The sequence below is a fragment of the Gigantopelta aegis genome, chromosome 4, assembly GCF_016097555.1.
Source record: "Gigantopelta aegis isolate Gae_Host chromosome 4, Gae_host_genome, whole genome shotgun sequence".
Classification (NCBI taxonomy): domain Eukaryota; kingdom Metazoa; phylum Mollusca; class Gastropoda; order Neomphalida; family Peltospiridae; genus Gigantopelta; species Gigantopelta aegis.
In genome coordinates, this window is record NC_054702.1 from 118,377,621 (window position 1) to 118,401,170 (window position 23,550).

At 35.9% G+C, this 23,550-nt stretch overlaps 1 protein-coding gene across 1 annotated transcript in view; it reads right to left on the reverse strand.

The window, feature by feature from the left end:
- LOC121370223 (dynein heavy chain 1, axonemal-like) overlaps positions 1-23,550 on the reverse strand; it is a 175,400-nt gene that overhangs the window by 29,390 nt on the left and 122,460 nt on the right. The window contains exons 63-71 of the mRNA XM_041495345.1: positions 21,342-21,537; positions 18,228-18,379; positions 14,985-15,184; positions 14,600-14,744; positions 13,699-13,857; positions 12,716-12,847; positions 12,092-12,265; positions 10,223-10,231; positions 1,663-1,842 (exon numbers count right to left, since the gene is read on the reverse strand). Of these exons, the coding sequence (XP_041351279.1) occupies positions 1,663-1,842; positions 10,223-10,231; positions 12,092-12,265; positions 12,716-12,847; positions 13,699-13,857; positions 14,600-14,744; positions 14,985-15,184; positions 18,228-18,379; positions 21,342-21,537 (1,347 nt within the window). The remainder of the gene's footprint in view (positions 1-1,662; positions 1,843-10,222; positions 10,232-12,091; positions 12,266-12,715; positions 12,848-13,698; positions 13,858-14,599; positions 14,745-14,984; positions 15,185-18,227; positions 18,380-21,341; positions 21,538-23,550) is intronic.

The following is a 23,550-nucleotide window of genomic DNA, read 5'->3' on the forward strand; positions in this document are numbered from 1 at the left end:
TCTTACTCTGAATGGGATATCGGCATATTAAACACTATGTCTTACTCTGAATGAGATATCGGTATATTAAACACTGTAAGTCTTACTCTGAATGGGATATCGGCATATTAAACACTGTAAGTCTTACTCTGAATAGGATATCGGCACATTAAACACTGTAAGTCTTACTCTGAATGGGATATCGGTTTATTAAACACTGTAAGTCTTACTCTGAATGGGATATCGGCATATTAAACACTGTAAGTCTTACTCTGAATGGGATATCGGCATATTAAACACTGTAAGTCTTACTCTGAATGGGATATCGGCATATTAAACACTGTCTTACTTTGAATGGGATATTGGCATATTAAACACTGTAAGTCTTACTTTGAATGGGATATCAGTATATTAAACACTGTAAGTCTTACCTTGAATGGAATATCGGCATATTAACACTAAGTCTTACTTTGAATGGGATATCGGCATATTAAACACTGTAAGTCTTACTTTGAATGGGATATCGGCATATTAAACACTAAGTCTTACTCTGAATGGGATATCGGCATATTAAACACTAAGTCTTACTCTGAATGGGATATCGGCATATTAAACACTAAGTCTTACTCTGAATGGCATATCGGCATATTAAACACTAAGTCTTACTCTGAATGGGATATCGGCATATTAAACACTGTAAGTCTTACTGTGAATGGGATATCGGCATATTAAACACTGTAAGTCTTACTTTGAATGGGATATCGGCATATTAACACTGTAAGTCTTACTTTGAATGGGATATCGGCATATTAAACACTGTAAGTCTTACTCTGAATGGGATATCGGTATATTAAACACTGTAAGTCTTACTCTGAATGGGATATCGGTATATTAAACACTGTAAGTCTTACTCTGAATGGGATATCGGTTTATTAAACACTGTAAGTCTTACTCTGAATGGGATATCGGCATATTAAACACTGTCTTACTTTGAATGGGATATCGGTATATTAAACACTGTAAGTCTTACTTTGAATGGGATATCGGTTTATTAAACACTGTAAGTCTTACTTTGAATGGGATATCGGTTTATTAAACACTGTAAGTCTTACTTTGAATGGGATATCGGTATATTAAACTCTAAGTCTTACTCTGAATGGGATATCGGTATATTAAACACTGTAAGTCTTACTCTGAATGGGATATCGGCATATTAAACACTGTAAGTCTTACTTTGAATGGGATATCGGCATATTAACACTGTAAGTCTTACTTTGAATGGGATATCGGTATATTAAACACTGCAAGTCTTACTTTGAATGGGATATCGGCATATTAAACACTGTAAGTCTTACTTTGAATGGGATATCGGTATATTAAACACTGTAAGTCTTACTTTGAATGGGATATCGGCATATTAAACACTGTAAGTCTTACTCTGAATGGGATATCGGTATATTAAACACTGTAAGTCTTACTCTGAATGGGATATCGGCATATTAAACACTGTAAGTCTTACTCTGAATGGGATATCGGCATATTAAACACTGTAAGTCTTACTCTGAATGGGATATCGGTATATTAAACACTGTAAGTCTTACTTTGCATGGGATATCGGTATATTAAATTCTGTAAGTCTTACTTTGAATGGGATATCGGTATATTAAACACTGTAAGTCTTACTTTGAATGGGATGTCCGTGTACTCATTGAGGAACATCTTGAGCTGACTGACACAAATGCGCAGATCGCCATCAGTGAACTCATACGGGATGTTGAACCCAAGAGGTCCGAACTTCCTCCTCTCGATGCTGACACCGTGGAAGAAGCAGAGAGACAACAGCAGGTGTTTGAATACCGCATTCTGAAAGAGCATGGTTACAGTCAGACACAGCCATCTTTAGCAGGCCCATTCTTTACCACTAAACTAGGCTGTATTATTATCCATACTAGCCAAATATTATAATGCTATCATTTATGTATCATGATTTATCATATGTTTCCAACATACAAAGCTAATGCCCCCACTATAATATCTAGACGTTGACTATTAGGTGCTCCAGAAACATGGATACACTGGACTCCTCTTTGTCATTACCAATTACTAGTAGCTGAAAGAAGCTACTACTACTGAGTGGAGAAGATGTGGATTTCCCTCATCCTTCAGTATACAAGACAGAGCTATCCCATAAGGCACAACTTTGAAAGGTATAGAGAATATACAAGTGTGTTGCAGTATATATGACATCATATTAATGTGTTGTGATTGATGACATGAGACAACAGTTTCACATTGATATTTTCTCATTAAATCCCGCATTGTAAAAGTTTAAACACACGAAACAAGCATGGCAAATACAATAGTGTAGTTTATTAGTGATAAAATAATCAAATGAAAAAGTTACTTATTCACTCATCTTTGTGAGTTTGTGTAAATTAATGGTTTATGTACCAAGTGGATGAGAGAAAACAAATCCATCATATGCAGTCACGTGGGACAGAAAAACCCCATGCTTGGGATCTCACAAGCTTCGTCCCAGGATAAAAATATTCACCACCTCAGAGTACCTTTTCTATCCCACATGGCTGCATATAATAGTTGTTTTTGAAACACCATAATCTTGTATGAGAGAGACAAAGCTATTTTTGGTTCTCTTAAGACATTACAACCACATACAGATGAGGTGAAAGGCGAAGTAGCAGTATTTCCATTTGTCAAGTGACTAGTGAAGAAAGAAAGAAATGTTTTATTTAACGATGCACTCAACACATTTTATTTATGGTTATATGGCATCAGACATATGGTTAAGGACCACAAAGATATTGAGAGGAAACCTGCTGTCGCCATTTCATGGGCTACTATTTTCGATTAGCAGCAAGGGATATTTTATATGCACCATCCCACAGACAGGGTAGTACATACCACAGCCTTTGATATACCAGTCGTGGTGCACTGGATGGAACGAGAAATAGCCTAATGGGCCCACCGACGGGGATCAATGACTAGTGAAGAAGACCGTGCTCCATGCTTGGTTTCCTGTTTGGGCTGCACCACTTTATTTAGGTATGTGTAACAGTATCGTATACAGATGTATTCATTTTCTACGTTGGGAACATATGACACTTGCTTTCTTAAACCATTTTTACATGCCTATATCCAATCAACGTTCAGGAAGGCACATCTGATAGATAAATGATAATACTGTAATGTTGTTTCACTACGTAATTTGAATAACAAAATTTAGAAGCTTCTATAAATAAACAGCTTGACAGGCCTAGCTGCATACAGTTTAACTAGTTATTAGTCATTCAGTTGTGATTACCTGCCAGCTTCAGTGGTTCAGTGGTGATATCACCGGGTTTAAGAAATGAAGGATTGGGTTCACATCCCAGTATTGGCTCGAGCTTGACCCCCTCCCTCTGTTTTATCTCTCTCTCATTCTTTCTCTCTCTATCTGTCTCTCTCTTTCCCACCAACCAACCAGCACAAACCTTCAAGCTGTCATCAACAGGCAGCCCATACAAACAAGATGCTTGTTCAGCATAATGTACTTCAACATAAATGGAAAGTAATCGAGGAAACATACATGTCTTTTAAAGTAGCTACCATATCAAACTAACATGTAACTATTTCTATTATACTATTCTGTAAGATGTAACTATTTGTATCTATGGCTTAATCTAATGAAGTTAAAAAGCACTGACACGAACTCTGATTTATACTAGAAAAATAAACATGTCCAAATATTGTTTATTACATTTCGATCAAATCACAACTTGTGCAGCAATAGAGAGGATAATAGCAAAAATGGCTTTTTTAAAATTCATTTTAAATGTAGAAAGATGAGAAAGATTATAAAACCAAGCATTCTGAGAATACTGCTGAAGCAATACATGTCTCATACTGGGTTCAACTAATTTTCTTATCTCCTAACTTCAAGGGCCATAACAATTTTGGGAGGGGGGTATATTACCATAAAAAAGAAACCTAATTTGTAACAATATACGATAAAGCTATATAGAAAACTTCAGCTCATATCTTGATGCACTGTAAAACAAATGTACGGAAAACTAATTTTCGTAGGCCATCACTATGTCAAAAATGGATAAATTGCCATGAAAGTCAAACTTCATCCGTAACAGTACACGATAAAATTATAAACAAAATTTCTATCTGCTCAATATCTTGAGGCATTGTGAAAACAAACATACTACTCCTTAAATCTGAGGTCAACTCAACATAGTCATCTTTATGAATTAAAATCAAGAACAGAATTTTATCGCCATAGTTTTTCATGCAGGGGAACTAAACTGTGGAACACACTACCTTCAAAGATAAAATATTCTCAATCCCTCGCCTCATTCAAATCCAGTTATTTTAAGCACTATTCAAATAATAATCAATTTTAAAATATACCTTTGTTGTTGATTTTGATGTGTTTGTTAAACTAATGATGTATTGAGTTATCACTGACTCAAGTTTCTTAACAAATTGATTTAAATATTATTAAAATATTCATAATATGTGCTATTAATCCTCATGCTATACATATTACATGTATGTTGATGTTGTTTCTTTGAATGGATTTATGTATAATATCATGTATAGATTAGAGAGGGCCTCATGGGAGACCAGTCACCTTGTACTGAATGTGTTTACCCTCTGAAAATAAAGCATTTTATTACTATTATTATTATTACAGAGGTGAAACATATTGTCCCCTACAAGAGTAAGAAACCCACAAAAACACAACAAAAAACAAAACACCGTCCCCGCAAAACCCCCCCAAACAAACAAAAAATAAACAAAACATGAAATTTCAAACATGTCTAAAATAAAGAACGAACTGCCTCAAGTGATGTCATCAATGTAGCCCACTGACATTGTTCAAACAACAGCTACTATGAACTGTGGACACACATGGCCTCAGACAACAATTAATTTCGCTATATGTTTCTATATAGCCTTAGTGGCTATAACATTTTTATTAATATCAGCAGGCCCGTGAAGTTTTGTATGTACCTTTGCCTGCATGGGGGACACATACCCTGAAAAGGACAACCCCTGTTGTCCAGCTCTTTCTCCCAGCATATTGGTTTAAACAGACACACCCTCTAAACCAGGCCGGAGTACACCCATTTTACACAAAAAGCACTACTTTTGCATGGGCCGGAATTACCACAAACAAGTCTTCAATGTCAACAAGTTACACATGTTTACAAACTACATGCTATCCCCTGTCACTTCAGTCAAACAGTTGCCACTTCATAGCTGTCTGCCATGAAATAATCACAGTCAAACAGCAGACTACTTGCGCGGTGAAACTTCCAGATTTTGGACAACCAAGTGGGAAGATAACTGTAATCTGAGGCCTATCAGTCCATTTTTTCTCCTAAAAACTGGCCCACACTAATGCATTCCAATGATATACATATTAAAGCAATGCTCGGTAAGTATCGGTATGTCACCTTTAAACTGAGAGTATACAGAGGCTGTGTTAAAACACCTACCACAGTGCCTTGCCATGGCCAATTTTAGCAATGGAAACTTGAGGGACACCAACTTCAAAATGTAATAACTTTATCAAATTTTGGAATTTCTTCATACAATGAGCAGCTATTTTTTCTTCTACATATGTTCTATCTGCACAGTGTTGTCTTGGAAAGATTTTGAAATATTTAAAGGAAAAAAAATCAATCATTAGATTTTACTTCATTTTTAATGAAATATTAAACTTAAATTTAAATTTTTGAAAAACAAAAAAATCCAAAACTAAAATTTTGCATTTTAGATATGATAAGTGGAGGCTTAGTAAAGATATGGTGACTGAATTCATGATACATAATTAGAAATGTGTCAGAGGGATGGTGAAAGTCACAAAATTGGGGCCATTTGCAACAAATGTTTACACACTAATTTCAGGGAAAATTAGACATGATAGGCCTCATATTCAATTTTGACCTGCTGTATTTACTTAATCTACTTCATTTACTGTATTAGACATGTAGCCACTTTGTAAAAGGCAAAACAGTCCATATAAATGCATATTAATATGAATATGCCCTACAGATATTACTTAGGTATACACCATAATATTTTTTTTGTTGACGACAACTTTGAAAATGAAGATTTTGTCACAAAATGCTGATATAAATCCTACCAAGAGGTACTTGCACCATATTTTTCAGTTTCCAGTGATAACTGTTAACAAGTGTAGTCATGTGCCAGTGTCTGGGATACCTCAGTGTAGTATTTCTTGATTGGAAGGATGTTTGTAGTAATGACCACTGAATATGCATTATGGATTATTCTGCCATCTGTATTACAAGCCAAATGTTAACCTTTTTGGCACATTTTCTGCAATAAACTTGACAAGTATACCAGCATCTGATTACTGAACACAATAAATACATTCAGACAGCATAGAATATTAGCCTATTAGATTTTCTAAGGATAAAAGACCATTTTTGAAAAATGACTGAAGTGTGTAATTTACATAAATGTAGGTGAAATGTATTATTAGAGTACTTAATCTTGTTAAAAACTGTATACTATTTATTTAAAGTGTTTAATTACATTTAGTAGTGATATATTCATTATATTTAGATCTTCTGTCCAATTGCAATAATTGAGAAACTCATTAAAATTCAATATGTAAAAAAAATTAAAATCTCAATATTGACTAACAAAATCCAAGTTTTGCTCATTTTTACCAAATTATTAGCTCAAAACTGTTAAAAAATATTGCAACAACCTGTAGTAACATCAGAGGTCATTTTATGCTATTTTGGAGGATACTGAAATTTAAAAGTTGAAAATTTTAATTTTAATTTTTAATAAATTAAAAAAAAATGTTTTTTAATTTAATAAAATATTTAGAAAATAAATAAATTAGTTTTCATATTCCTTGTGGCATGCACAATCAGTCTGTGTAATTTCACCTCTCTGGTTATAATACTTTCATCAGAATCAAGCATTTAACCGGTGTAATGTGTGAACTATATCAGGCCTCAGACCACAATTAATTTCGCTATATGTTTCTATATAGCCTTAGTGGCTATAACATTTTTATTAATATCAGCAGGCCCGTGAAGTTTTGTATGTACCTTTGCCTGCATGGGGGACACATACCCTGAAAAGGACAACCCCTGTTATCCAGCTCTTTCTCCCAGCATATTGGTTTAAACAGACACACCCTCTAAACCAGGCCGGAGTACACCCATTTTACACAAAAAGCACTACTTTTGCATGGGCCGGAATTACCACAAACAAGTCTTCAATGTCAACAAGTCACACATGTTTACAAACTACATGCTATCCCCTGTCACTTCAGTCAAACAGTTGCCACTTCATAGCTGTCTGCCATGAAATAATCACAGTCAAACAGCAGACTACTTGCCCGGTGAAACTTCCGGATTTTGGACAACCAAATGGGAAGATAACTGTAATCTGAGGCCACATGCTTGATAAGTAACTCAAGTGAAGCAATGGCTGTGTCACTGTTCAACACACTTCTGAGGCCTCTTCCAGAATAGATCACATTGTTGTGTACCCACCAACCATACAATACACTGTCCAGAATAGATCACAAGGACGGGCATGAGGTAATCATTGTTGTGTACCCACCAACCATACAATACAATCTGGTTCAAACAAGTCTGCACAGAGAACAGATGACATCAGACCCATCAGGCACAAACTAATAAACTATGGCGTCTCCTGCCTCCAAAGTTCGACAAATCCGCTAGCCCGACGCCCGTGGGTAGTGGTTTTTAAGTTCGGGCTAGTGAGAAACGTAAAACCACTAGCCCGCAGGGCTAGTGATCCCCACCATCCTTATCGCTCGTGGGTTTTTTTTCTCTTCTTTTTTCTTTTTCTCTTGGCTGAAATTTCGTTTAATACATTTGATCGTGACGTTTGTCTTCGAATAGTATCAACAACGCAGTCAGTATATAATAATAATCCACTTGAACTAGGTCTGCAAACTGCAGTAACATGCTATCTCTACATCGTCACAGTTACAGCATGCATTGTTTACTTTTCCCTTTCAAGTTTCTGGCACAGGAAATAAGTCTAATGACACGCGTGTTTTGATTGGTTGGACACGTCACGTGGTGGTTAATCTCGCACATATGTTTTAGGCTAAGAACTTGGAAATCACCAATCGCGATAACAGGTTAATCTCAATCAAGTAAACCCCAGTCATGCTTTGAATTTCAGTGTTTGTTTTATTTACCTATTGTTTTCTAATTTAACACTTTGCTTACATGTGGTTATCGGCAATCAGGAAAACAATTTACTTTAATGGTAACCGCACATGCAACGACTCGGCTTGGCCTATTATGTGTAGCGGTTTGGATAATGTGTTACAGCTACCGATACAAGATAATACCTTTTTTATTCATCATTTAAACAACAGATTAGATGTCGCCATTATATTCTTTTGATATCGGTCTGACAGGGGATGATGCCCTGTATTTGAGCAATTGGCTTCACTGTTACATAGTGTTCCTGGCAACATAAATAGTAGGCCCTAAATCATTTAGTAAATGCATAACCCACTACCAAATACACCTAACCATCTATTACCGTGTCACACTGTCGTACCTACATTTAAATTTAATTATTTTGATAGTGGGTTTAGATATCAACCATGAATTTGCTCAATTATTTTTCCCCGGGGGGAAGGCAAAAGCGAAAATGGGACAATGACGATGGATCACACTTGACAAAAAACCAAATGTACGACACGACAAAAAACTAAAAGTTACAACATGATTTAAGTGTTTGTCTTATTTTACCGTTATACTTGTAAATGTGTAATGTTACAAAAATTATATAAAAATCCAGTTATAGTTGATCAGGAATTTTGGCTAGTGCTTTATCTAGGTGGGCTAGTGGTTTTTACAAAGCCACTAGCCCTGTGGCTAGTGACTTTTCAAAATATTTGTCATACTCTGCCTGCCTCCTTGTGTAATCAATTCTAAAACAAGCCTCACATAAAGTGTGTGTGTGTGTGTGTGTGTGTGTGAACACCAATGTCGAACATCATCATTTCACTAAAACAGACAACCTGTAATACCTTTATAGTCATTTGAGATTTGTCATCAATTTCTCTCAATTAAGATTTCCTTAATCTATAAGTGTAAGATATATTTTCCATACAGCCCATCTAAAAACCTTAATCTGTCTTAAGAACTTACTATTTATGAATAAAATTATAAAAACTATATACTGTTCTAACAGTATTTTATATTTCAACATACATATGTGAGTGTGATTGTGTGTGTGTGTGTGTGTGTGTGTGTGTGTTTGTGTATATGTGTTTTTTGTCTGTGTAGGTACATGTCCCCTACTCTGTCAGTTAATAAACTATTCTATTTACACTTAAACTAATCTAATTCAGCACATTACTAATTTCTTTCTTTTGTCTGTTTGGCCACCTACACCTGCGTTCTATCAGAACAAGTATTTTAAGGATAAATAAGCTAATATAATTGAAAGGAAAGAGTAGTAAGATTTAATGAAATGAGAGAAATACATATACTAGACAGTCTAACTGCAGAACATGCATATTATGATGAGAGATGATAACATGGTGAGATAATCACAAAGTAAAGATACGACAATAACATAATTTGAGTTATCTCCCATTTACTATAGAGGAATTCTGCAATGAAAAATGCAGTTAACGGCCTTGGTGGTGTCGTGGTTAGGCCATCGGACATAAGGCTGGTAGGTACAGGGTTCGCAGCCCGATACTGGCTCCCACCCAGAGTGAGTTTAAAGACTCAATGAGTAGGTGTAAGACCACTACACCCTCTTCTCTCTCAGTAACCACTAACAATCTAAACCCCAACTCACTGTCCTGGACAGACAGCCCAGATAGCTGAGGTGTGTACCTTGAACCTTAATTGGATATAAGCACGTAGATAAGTTAAAGGGAAAGGAAATGCAGTTTTCTAAAGAGACAAAATACAAGTTAGAAATTGGATCATCATTAATAAGAAGAATTTTGAAATACCATAGCTACTATTTGTACAAACAGACTACAAGTTAGGCACTGGATCATCTTTAATAAGAAGAATTTTGAAATACCATAGCTACTAGTTATGTATAGAAAAAAGTATGAATACTTAACAAATAAACAAAACATTTTAAATGCTAAATGTAACATGTAACATGCATTAGTGAAACTTTATAAAGCATAAATGAAAGGAAGAATCACTATAGACCACATTACCTTTTCTTTCTGAAATATACAAACAACATTTACATTTTAAATTTCAAACATATTTAGTTATTTTCTAAATACTGCCATTCAAGAACATTAACAAAAACACCCTCCCCACAAACAACTGAAATTCTATTACCTACCTGAGAATTCAACATATATATCACATATGCAGAAATCTCCACATGCATTGCTTTCGCATGCATTGCTTTCGCATGCATTATTTTCACATGCATGCTTTCACAACTATTTTAACTAAAAGGCTATTTGCTCTATTTAGATTTCACATGACATCTAAATGTATTGTAGTCAGAAAGGGCTAACTGACACAACAGACTGAGTTTTCAGTAATCTCAACAAGTTAAAGGGCATTCGATGGTTGATCTGAATGTTTCACTAAATACTCTGAGAAGTGACTTATACTCCATTGTGAACTCTGTGTGATGGCTACACAAATAGTTACTACCAACTTGTTACTAGCTTATCATTGAGAAAAGATTGATATGAGCAATTCTAGCTACCTGGGTCATGTTTGTAGGAATATTTAAAATTGCTAATGAACTTAGATACATCTTGAATTCTGGTTCCTAAGGCTGTCATTCAGACACACTATCATTATCAGCTGCTCTATGACTATTAAACTGGGGTGGATTTAATTAACAGTTCTTACGATGACCCCAGTCTATCATTATCAGCTGCTCTATGACTATTAAACTGGGGTGGATTTAGTCAACAGTTCTTACAACGACCCCAGTCTATCATTATCAGCTGCTCTATGACTATTAAACTGGGGTGGATGAATCAACAGTTCTTACGACGACCCCAGTCTATCATTATCAGCTGCTCTATGACTATTAAACTGGGGTGGATTTAATCAACAGTTCTTACAACGACCCCAGTCTATCATTATCAGCTGCTCTATGACTATTAAACTGGGGTGGATTTAGTCAACAGTTCTTACGACGACCCCAGCCTATCAAAATCAGCTGCTCTATGACTATTAAACTGGGGTGGATGAATCAACAGTTCTTACGACGACCCCAGTCTATCATTATCAGCTGCTCTATGACTATTAAACTGGGGTGGACTTAGTCAACAGTTCTTACAACGACCCCAGTCTATCATCATCAGCTGCTCTATGACTATTAAACTGGGGTGGATTTAATCAACAGTTCTTACGACGACCCCAGTCTATCATTATCAGCTGCTCTATGACTATTAAACTGGGGTGGATTTAATCAACAGTTCTTACGACGACCCCAGTCTATCATTATCAGCTGCTCTATGACTATTAAACTGGGGTGGATTTAATCAACAGTTCTTACAACGACCCCAGTCTATCATTATCAGCTGCTCTATGACTATTAAACTGGGGTGGATTTAGTCAACAGTTCTTACGACGACCCCAGCCTATCAAAATCAGCTGCTCTATGACTATTAAACTGGGGTGGATGAATCAACAGTTCTTACGACGACCCCAGTCTATCATTATCAGCTGCTCTATGACTATTAAACTGGGGTGGACTTAGTCAACAGTTCTTACAACGACCCCAGTCTATCATCATCAGCTGCTCTATGACTATTAAACTGGGGTGGATTTAATCAACAGTTCTTACAACGACCCCAGTCTATCATCATCAGCTGCTCTATGACTATTAAACTGGGGTGGATTTAATCAACAGTTCTTACGACGACCCCAGTCTATCAATATCAGCTGCTCTATGACTATTAAACTAGGGTGGATTTAATCAACAGTTCTTACAATGACCCCAGTCTATCATCATCAGCTGCTCTATGATTATTAAACCTGGGTGGATTTAGTCCACCGTTGTTAAGATGACCCTAGCCCACCTGTGTTGTTTTGTGAGCTGTACTGACCTTGTCTCCGCAGGCATTAAGGAACTCATCGTTGAAGCCAGAGTACGACTTGAGGAGGTTGGCCTTGATTCCTCTCGGGGGTTCCACGGTCATCTTCGATCCATTCTGGAGGATGTATACGGGGAACTTATCGCTCGGCATGCTGGTCAGCCAAAGACGGAAATCACGGTGAACCTGTTGAAACAGAGGGTACGTTTTTTCACTTGTCTAGCAGTGGAATACATTGCTTATGTTTAAAGTGTCAGGTGAATTAAAATAAAATACAGTTTTCAAAATTGATACAAAATCTTTGAGGGTATGGGATATACCACCTCTGTGATTTTTATGATCAAAGATGTGAAATAGAACAATGTTATTTACTGACTTTTTTTTCAATTCATCAGATATATTGTATGTTTATAATTTACAATAAGCAAAGTTACATTTGATGCACACATATCTTCCCTCAAAACAACACCAAGCATGTTACATGTAAATACATGTTTTCACTGGAAGTGTCAAATGGCAAGTACACACTGTTTACATCTCCTGTGAAAAGAGACTGATTTAAGCACCAATTGCCTACACAATGGTTTTACTCAGCTGGTAACCACAGAACAGTATGTATTGATAAGAGGGACTGACCTTGTCTGGGTCGATCTGTTCAATGAGGCGTTCGAGGGCCGGCATAAAGCTGGGGGCGAGGTGACAGTTCTGGAAGAAGACCCACTTCCCACGCTCCATCGCACTCCGCATCATTGCTTCCGCACGCGGCCCCTGACAGTGCAGAAACACACATTAACAACATGCAATCTTACCAGTATTATTAAAACAGTTGGTCAAATAAGAAAAAACAAAACATGTAAGGTGGAGCTTGAGCTTAAAAACAATATGTGTGTTCCTGGTTTCCTGGCCTACCTTACTTTTATGCTGCAACTCTGAAATGTTTTGACATACACACACACAAAAAAGTCTTAACATTGGCGGCAGATAATTTTTTATATATTTTTTTTTTATTGTCATTTTCGCAAAAAGCAGTTCAGCAAGCTTGAACACCAATAAATAAAACTGGAATCTCCTAATGATTTAAAAAGACAAAACAAAAAAATCCTTCCTTGCTACCCTACTTTTTTCCAAGAATAAAACTGAAAAGACATATATTTTTAAAGGCCTTATTCTTCTGTTCCCCACTGCTTCTTCACTTTATGTTCTATCATATATCAGATATTACCTTTACTATGGAAATGACACATATTACCAAAAAAACACAATTCTAATATAGTTAACTTTAAACACTGGCAAAGGTTATATACAATTGCCAAAGTTAAATACATTTTTTTTTTAAATGTAATAGGGAAGATATGTAATTAGTGTTATCAAAGTCCTCCATGTATGTGTATACATGCAGTTACCTCCCTTTAAAATTACAATAATTCTTGAGTGTGCATTTGGCAGGCTGCTTCAATTAATCCTTTTGAGTAGAGTCATGCAACACATATTATTACACAAATACTTCACCAATCTAAAGTCTATGTATAAATTTATTCAGAGTGGAGGTTCTTATATATTTATATATTAATTCTTCCTAGTGGATACAGATAACCTAGTGCTAACAGTGAGCGACAAACCTGTCCCTGTCCAAGTGATATGGCCGACAGCTTCTTCGCAAATCTCATTTCCTCAGCGAACTTGTATAGATCTGCGGCTGGGTCTGTTCCCTGTGACAGGACGAACACCAGGGGTGTGGTGGGGGATGAGTCCTTGTACACGAGGTGCAGGTCGGTCGTCTGAAACACAACACATGTTGACGTATTCGTGAACAAGTAACAAGAACCAATTTCCAAAACATGGTACAGTAATAAAAAAGTCATAAAACCCTCCCCAAAACATAGTATCTTAGTGTATCATTTCAACTGGTAATGACTACTACTCCTTGACAATTACATAAAGTCTTCTCCAGAATTAAAAAGAAAGTTTTTCACTTCAAACATTTAACATTAAGACTTGAGTTCGGGTGTTTTTTTCAAATTTGCTAGTCTCTGAAATGATGTGACAGGATCCCTCTACATAATAATTAAATTTTCCGTTTGAATAATATAAATTGGTCAACAAGCAATTACTATAATAAAAGCTTGCCATATATTATAACAGATGATGATGCAACAATAAACAGCATTAGTAATAACAGACACACAGAGAGAGAGAGAGAGAGAGAGAGAGAGAGAGAGAGAGAGAGAGAGAGAGAGAGAGAGAGAGAGAGAGAGAGAGAGAGAGAGAGAGAGAGAGAGAGAGAGAGAGAGAGAGAGGAGAGAGGGAGAGAGAGAGAGAGAGAGAGAGAGAGAGAGAGAGAGAGAGAGAGAGAGAGAGAGAGAGAGAGAGAGAGAGAGAGAGAGAGACACCAACAGAGAAAGAGACATTATATATTAAAATGATTGCTTCCAATAATAAAATTTTGAGTAGCTTTAAGGAATTTTCAATACTCAGTGCCCCGGTAGAGAAGTGTACTGTGCTTGACGAGAGAGATGTTACCTGGGGCTCAATGAAACGCTGTCCGAGGTTGTCAGCCACGAAGTCCTGCATGCAGTGTGACACTTTGTCTGGACGCAGACACTTGAGAACAATCATCCCCTGGAATTTGTCCAAATTCTCCTTCCATTGCCCTGGCAGTTCCTCCCTGTAATACAAAGCAAGGTCTTTAGTTTACTCAGCTAGAAAAATGTCAGATGTTTAGAAACAGATCTTCAGTCAAATGAATCGTTCCATTAATAACACAATAATGATGAACAGTCCATCAAAATAAAATGAAATAAATGATACAAACTCAACTGCCAAATGCTACATTCAAAAAATAAAAGACAATACAAAACTATTTGAAAAAAAGAAAGACTTGTAAGTAACCAACATGTTAACGTACCGATGAGGTTCTGGACTGTCAAATATCATCTTGAAGCCTTCAAGATTGTGTTGGAAATCATGGGCAAAGTCAGCAAACTTTGGCAAAGAAGGGAGAGTAAGGATATCATTCCAGGAGCGATCCGACATCCACTCATGGGCAGGGTTTGACATTTCTTCTGGTTTGGACGTTCCACCTGCTATTAGGTACCTCCACTCCTCCTGGTCAATAAGAAAAACAATCACAGTGAGAGAAAACATTAACACAAAGGATAATTAAAAAAACATTTCCATCAGAAATGTCTATGAAGACACTTCAAAATCTTAAAAATCATAACAGAATTTTAGCTATTAAAATCAATTGTTTAATTATTGAACCCTGCACTTGTAAAAAGCTTCTTGGATTATACACTGACTGAACCTTAAGATTATATTGAATATATCATAAGACAAATATCCTTTCTACTTAAAGTAAAGTTTGTTTTATTTAACGATGCCACTAGAGCACATTGATTTTTTATCTTATCATCGGCTATTGGACGTCAAACATATGGTCATTCTGACACTGGGTTTTTTTAGGAAACCCGCTGTCGCCACATAGGCTACTCTTTTTACGACAGGCAGCAAGGGATCTTTTATTTGCGCTTCCCACAGGCAGGATAGCACAAACCATGGCCTTTGTTGAACCAGTTATGGATCACTGGTCGGTGCAAGTGGTTTACACCTACCCATTGAGCCTTGCGGAGCACTCACTCAGGGTTTGGAGTCGGTATCTCGATTAAAAATCCCATGCCTCGACTGGGATCTGAACCCAGTACCTACCAGCCTGTAGACCGATGGCCTGCCACGACGCCACCGAGGCCGGTCCCTTTCTACTTAGTAATTTAAGAAAACTCACAAACACCTCGATCAACATCATGAGATTGTTTCTACAATTCAATCAACCTAATATTAATTACTGTTCAACAGTATGGGGACAATGTCCAAAATCAACCCTCAGGGCTCACCTGGATCAAAAATACCTGTAGCCAAAATATTAGCCAAATGGAATTTTTATTAGCCATATTGAAAATGTTTTAGCCAAATTTGTTTCACACAGTACTGTATAGAGTATTTATATATGAATATGAAAATATATTTTTTTCAGCTAATTGTGTACAAACTGGAATAAATAGGAATAACAAAACCTCAATGGGGGTAGGGGCAGTTAATATATTACTTCGATTTTTTAGCGGGGGTGGGGTTGGGATGGGGTTATGCAATATCTTCAGAGCTGGAAGCCAGTACCCCATACACCCACCCCCACTTTTAAGGCCTTTGACATTAAATTAACAAACATACAGAAATATGGGGTGGGTGGATGTTTATGGATGTTTTTGGGTTTTTTCTTCCTTTTTTTCGCAAATAAAAATTTGAGAGCTTTTTTTTATTTTTTATATAGAGCTCATTATTTTTTTAAATAGCAATCTTTATGTTAGTTTGAATTGCTTTTTTTTTGCTTGCTTTTTTTTGAAGTGACCCATCAATTCCCCACCCAAACAATTTCATAATTTATGCCATGTTGTTTGCTGTTGATTTCAGCGTCCTGTTAAATGCTTGTTAAAACAAAAAACAAAACAAAAAAACCTTTAATAAAATTAAAATTTATGGTCTTTTTAAAATCCAGCTAACTTATTAAATGTCACCTCACAGTCTTACATATTTATATTTAAAATTATCTAACAAATATGATTATTGTAAACTAATTTTATTCAGTGTACATTTAACTGCAATTTGTATAATTTAAATACTGCATGTTCATTTCCGGCGATCACGATCTGCATGCGTGCTCTCGACCATGGGTACGAAATTAACAAAAACAAAGGAATAAACAAAAACTGCAGTTAGGTATTCACTGATGCGAATAACTATTGTTTTTCTACAAATTTACATCAAGATTGCATGTGCATTTCCGGCGATCACGATCTGCATGCGTGCTCTCGACCATGGGTACGAAATTAACAAAAACAAAGGAATAAACAAAAACTGCAGTTAGGTATTCATTGATGCGAATAACTATTGTTTTTCTACAAATTTACATCAAGATTTACTTTTGTGTAATCGTATTGTTTAATGTCCGCAACGATGTCTCTTGACAAGCGGGTGTCAGCTGACTCTGAAGCGTGACGTATATTTGCACTGAAAGCTGTCCTCAGTTCAGCCAACGAACGTTCTTCCTAACGTTCGCGAACTATTTGATTGGTGTTCGTTGTGTCGAGCACAAACCAGTCTAGCGAACGTTTTGTTTTCGCTCAGTCTGGCTGAACTTAGCCCTTGAGATAGCCTACATGTCTTTCGGCCCTGAACTGGCATGTGTATTCAAATTGACACGCATTGTCGGTCTGTTTTTATTACTTTGGTTCAAAGATTTTACAAAGTAAAAATAACAAGTTACAGATCTTCCGGATATTGCTGTCATACATGTTGAATGCATAACCGTGATTATTAAAATAAGCAAACATTACAAGGCCTACGCTGTATTCTGCATGACACCGTTTCTCGTTACTGGTCGCGAGATCGCTATTACGCTAATTGAATATTTGGTAGTATTATTATGTTTGAGGTGTCAGATAGATTATGTAACCGTTAATTCACATCAGAAGACAGAAAATGGCGTAGCCCAAATTTTAGCCAAATTTTATTAGCCTTTTTTTTTTTTAATTAGCCAATGGCTAATTTGGCTAATTCTTGATATTGGCACAGATCTTTCTAAGAAATAATGAGCTAAAATGTAAAAGAAATTATTATTTCACCCTAGCATAATGTTGTACAAAATAATAATAACTTATCTCCACAATACCCCACCACAGTATAATTTGTATATTATTAATATTATATTTGATGCTTTGTCTGCAATATAAGTACTAATAAAGTGTTATTGGGGTTTGTGTGTGTTTATGAATGTTTGTTCTAGCTTAGACAAGGCCATGTGGGAGACCAGTCTCTATTTGCATTGAATGTGTCACTTTCTTTAAATAAAGATTATTATTTTATCTCACTGGCCAAAAATTAGATCATTGCAGTGTAGACAATTCGTCCATTTAAGTAAAAACAAAAATCCACCTCTCAGCCAATGCTGACCTCCTATTACCCAGTTAATTATATTACATTTAAAATGCTGGATATTTTATAAATGATTACAATGCATTAAATATGATATGCACAAAATGAGGTGTGACTATTTCGACTAGCGCACACAGCAATGAGTGAGACGGTGAAAGTGTACCATGTTGATGAGTCCGTTGTGCATCTTGATTCTCACACAGACGAGGAAGGCGAACAGCAGCTTGTGTTTCTCAAACAGACTGCGGCACACATTGCTGTACAGGCTGAACGTGAAGTACTTGTTTATGTTCTCTATACGCTGTGGAATGTTGTCTGAAACACAAATAAAACACCGTACAGACTGAACGTGAAGTACTTGTTTATGTTCTCTATACGCTGTGGAATGTTGTCTGAAACACAAATAAAACACAGTACAGACTGAACGTGAAGTACTTGTTTATGTTCTCTATACGCTGTGGAATGTTGTCTGAAACACAAATAAAACACAGTACAGACTGAACGTGAAGTACTTGTTTATGTTCTCTATATGCTGTGGAATGTTGTCTGAAACACAAATAAAACACTTTACAGCCTAAACGTGATGTACTTGTTTATGTTCTCTATATGCTGTGGAATGTTGTCTGTAAACAAATAAAACACAGTACAGACTGAACGTGAAGTACTTGTTTATGTTCTCTACACTCTGTGGAATGTTGTCTGAAACACAAATAAAACACTGTACACACTGAACGTGAAGTACTTGTTTATGTTCTCTACATGCTGTGGAATGTTGTCTGAAACACAAATAAAACACTGTACACACTGTACACACTGAACGTCAAGTACTTGTTTATGTTCTCTATATGCTGTGGAATGTTGTCTGAAACACAAATAAAACACTTTACAGCCTAAACGTGAAGTACTTGTTTATGTTCTCTATACGCTGTGGAATGTTGTCTGAAACACAAATAAAACACTTTACAGCCTAAACGTGAAGTACTTGTTTATGTTCTCTACACGCTGTGGAATGTTGTCTGTAAACAAATAAAACACCATACAGACTGAACGTGAAGTACTTGTTTATGTTCTCTATACGCTGTGGAATGTTGTCTGAAATACAAATAAAACACTTTACAGCCTAAACTTGAAGTACTTGTTTATGTTCTCTACATGCTGTGGAATGTTGTCTGAAACACAAATAAAACACTGTACAGACTGAACGTGAAGTACTTGTTTATGTTCTCTACACGCTGTGGAATGTTGTCTGAAACACAAATAAAACACTGTACAGACTGAACGTGAAGTACTTGTTTATGTTCTCTACATGCTGTGGAATGTTGTCTGAAACACAAATAAAACACTTTACAGCCTAAACTTGAAGTACTTGTTTATGTTCTCTATATGCTGTGGAATGTTGTCTGAAACACAAATAAAACACTGTACACACTGAACGTGAAGTACTTGTTTATGTTCTCTACACGCTGTGGAATGTTGTCTGTAAACAAATAAAACACCGTACAGACTGAACGTGAAGTACTTGTTTATGTTCTCTATACGCTGTGGAATGTTGTCTGAAACACAAATAAAACACTTTACAGCCTAAACTTGAAGTACTTGTTTATGTTCTCTACACGCTGTGGAATGTTGTCTGAAACACAAATAAAACACTGTACAGACTGAACGTGAAGTACTTGTTTATGTTCTCTACACACTGTGGAATGTTGTCTGTAACACAAATAAAACACTTTACAGCCTAAACTTGAAGTACTTGTTTATGTTCTCTATATGCTGTGGAATGTTGTCTGTAAACAAATAAAACACAGTACAGACTGAACGTGAAGTACTTGTTTATGTTCTCTACACGCTGTGGAATGTTGTCTGTAAACAAATAAAACACCATACAGACTGAACGTGAAGTACTTGTTTATGTTCTCTATATGCTGTGGAATGTTGTCTGTAAACAAATAAAACACAGTACAGACTGAACGTGAAGTACTTGTTTATGTTCTCTACATGCTGTGGAATGTTGTCTGAAACACAAATAAAACACTGTACAGACTGAACGTGAAGTACTTGTTTATGTTCTCTATATGCTGTGGAATGTTGTCTGTAAACAAATAAAACACTTTACAGACTGAACTTGAAGTACTTGTTTATGTTCTCTACACGCTGTGGAATGTTGTCTGTAAACAAATAAAACACAGTACAGACTGAACGTGAAGTACTTGTTTATGTTCTCTACACGCTGTGGAATGTTGTCTGTAAACAAATAAAACACCATACAGACTGAACGTGAAGTACTTGTTTATGTTCTCTATATGCTGTGGAATGTTGTCTGTAAACAAATAAAACACTTTACAGACTGAACTTGAAGTACTTGTTTATGTTCTCTACATGCTGTGGAATGTTGTCTGAAACACAAATAAAACACAGTACAGACTGAACGTGAAGTACTTGTTTATGTTCTCTACACGCTGTGGAATGTTGTCTGTAAACAAATAAAAAACAGTACAGACTGAACGTGAAGTACTTGTTTATGTTCTCTACATGCTGTGGAATGTTGTCTGAAACACAAATAAAACACTGTACAGACTGAACGTGAAGTACTTGTTTATGTTCTCTACACGCTGTGGAATGTTGTCTGAAACACAAATAAAACACAGTACAGACTGAACGTGAAGTACTTGTTTATATTCTCTACATGCTGTGGAATGTTGTCTGAAACACAAATAAAACACCGTACAGACTGAACGTGAAGTACTTGTTTATGTTTTCTACATGCTGTGGAATGTTGTCTGAAACACAAATAAAACACAGTACAGACTGAACGTGAAGTACTTGTTTATGTTCTCTACATGCTGTGGAATGTTGTCTGAAACACAAATAAAACACAGTACAGATTGAACGTGAAGTACTTGTTTATGTTCTCTATACTCTAAAAATATTTTACACAAGTATTCAGAATGAAAACTTAAAAAAAGCCTCAAACATACTGCAGCTATTTGTCTAATAAAACATTGGACCAAAATAAAACACTGTGTGATGTTTCACTTTAATTTTATAATTTGTAATGTCATGAAATGTATAGTCTAAAAATATTTGTAAACAAAATACACCAATTCACTGATTATCAGAAAACAAATGTTCTACTCATCTAAAACAGCCTCAGAGATTTTTAACAAGAATATAATGGTGTACACATTATTTAAAACAGGCGATGGCCTCAAGACAAACATATGATTTCATATGGCCTACAAGTGAGCGTTATGAAACGTAGTTGACCAAATTAACTGACCGGCTCGCTCTGCATTGGCGATGCCCCCGAGGAAGATGTTGATGAACCATTCGAGTGAGTACTGGTACATGGGGTCGATATTGGCCATGTCAGCCACGCAGAAGAAGAGAATCTGAGTGTTGACGGCCACCGGGATGTACTGACTCCTCGTCTGGTCGATGTCCTTCTCTGTCTGTTCAGCCACGGCCACCTTCGCCTGGTAACAAACAAACACACACACATTGTTAATTAGTAATACACACACTTGTTATAAATTGCACAAGCATGTATGACACCTTGCACAACTTATTAACAATAGCACTATCACCCATGCGCCGCGCCTGTCCTATTGTTTCCAGCTTGAGTACAGTGTAAGCTGATGTGGTTTTAATGTTCTTGTCTGAAGTGATAGCTTTCTATAGTTCACTGTTTCCTTAAATACTGGTATACATCTGGTATTGTGGTCCACATTATATTTTACTCTTCTGGAGTTAACACTTCATGTTGATTCATATATTCACAGAGAAGATTTAAGGTTAGTTATAGTTAGGCTATTTATTATTTGGTTATACTATAATAACATCTATTTTAATGTAAATGTAATTGACTAAATCATGCTTTATAAGAAGTAATTATTATATATTTCTGTATAACTTTATAAACTGTACAGTGTAATATTAATTCTTGTTAATACAGTAATTTGATTAATCTATATCTAAATATGTGATAAACATATTTTAGTATGAATGCAATGTGTATGTTTGTGGTGATGAACACTTTAGAGATTGTTGTATTTTATTATACATTTTATGAAACATAACGTGTCTGCGTGGTTATTATTGTAATTCTTTTATGCAGATACGCAGATACGTCAATCCTTTTAAGTGTGACCAGTTCCATTTGCCCTGGTGTCACATACTTGGTATGTAATATATTTGTATATGTATTTTTATAATATAATTCTTATTTCAGGACATATGTATGTATTTCACATGATTGAGAATATCTTGTGTATTATGATTTGTTATAATAGAGACATATACATGTTAAATCATTTATTTGTCTGTTAAAATTATAATCATAAGACATATTGTGTATTGTGTATTAATTACTTTTATATGTCATGTCATGTTAAATACTATAATTTAAATGATGAAATATTATGTATTGTGTATCCTGAGTTATATATGCATAATGAATGTATTGTTATATTGTATTTTAATTATATTGTTACAGGGTGATAAAAATGGAAACTACTATCGACCATTAAAGTGCCGTTAGACCCTAAATAATGCAGTTGTTGTCATTTATTCCAAAATGATGATGCTACTACATACCTTGATTTACTAAATGGCTCTGTCTGCAAGAGAAGTGTATCTTGATTTACTAAATGGCTCTGTCTGCTAGAGAAGTGTACCTTGATTTACTGAATGGCTCTGTCTGCTAGATAAGTGTACCTTGATTTACTGAATGGCTCTGTCTGCTAGAGAAGTGTATCTTGATTTACTGAATGGCCCTGTCTGCTAAAGAATTGTATCTTGATTTACTAAATGGCTCTGTCTGCTAGAGAAGTGTACCTTGATTTACTAAATGGCTCTGTCTGCTAGACAAGTGTATCTTGATTTACTGAATGGCTCTGTCTGCTAGAGAAGTGTACCTTGATTTACTAAATGGCTCTGTCTGCTAGAGAAGTGTATCTTGATTTACTGAATGGCTCTGTCTGCTAGAGAAGTGTATCTTGATTTACTGAATGGCTCTGTCTGCTAGAGAAGTGTATCTTGATTTACTGAATGGCTCTGTCTGCTAGAGAAGTGTACCTTGATTTACTGAATGGCTCTGTCTGCTAAAGAAGTGTATCTTGATCTACTGAATGGCTCTGTCTGCTAAAGAAATGTACCTTGATCTACTAAATGGCTCTGTCTGCTAGAGAAGTGTATCTTGATTTAATTGAATGGCTGTCTGCTAGAGAAGTGTACCTAGATTTACTGAATGGCTGTCTGCTAGAGAAGTGTATCTTGATTTAATTGAATGGCTGTCTGCTAGAGAAGTGTACCTTGATTTACTGAATGGCTGTCTGCTAGAGAAGTGTATCTTGATTTACTGAATGGCTTTATCTGCTAAAGAAGTGTACCTTGATTTACTGAATGGCTCTGTCTGCTAAAGAAGTGTACCTTCATTTACTGTGGATGCTAGAGAAGTGTACCTTGATTTACTAAATGGCTATGTCTGC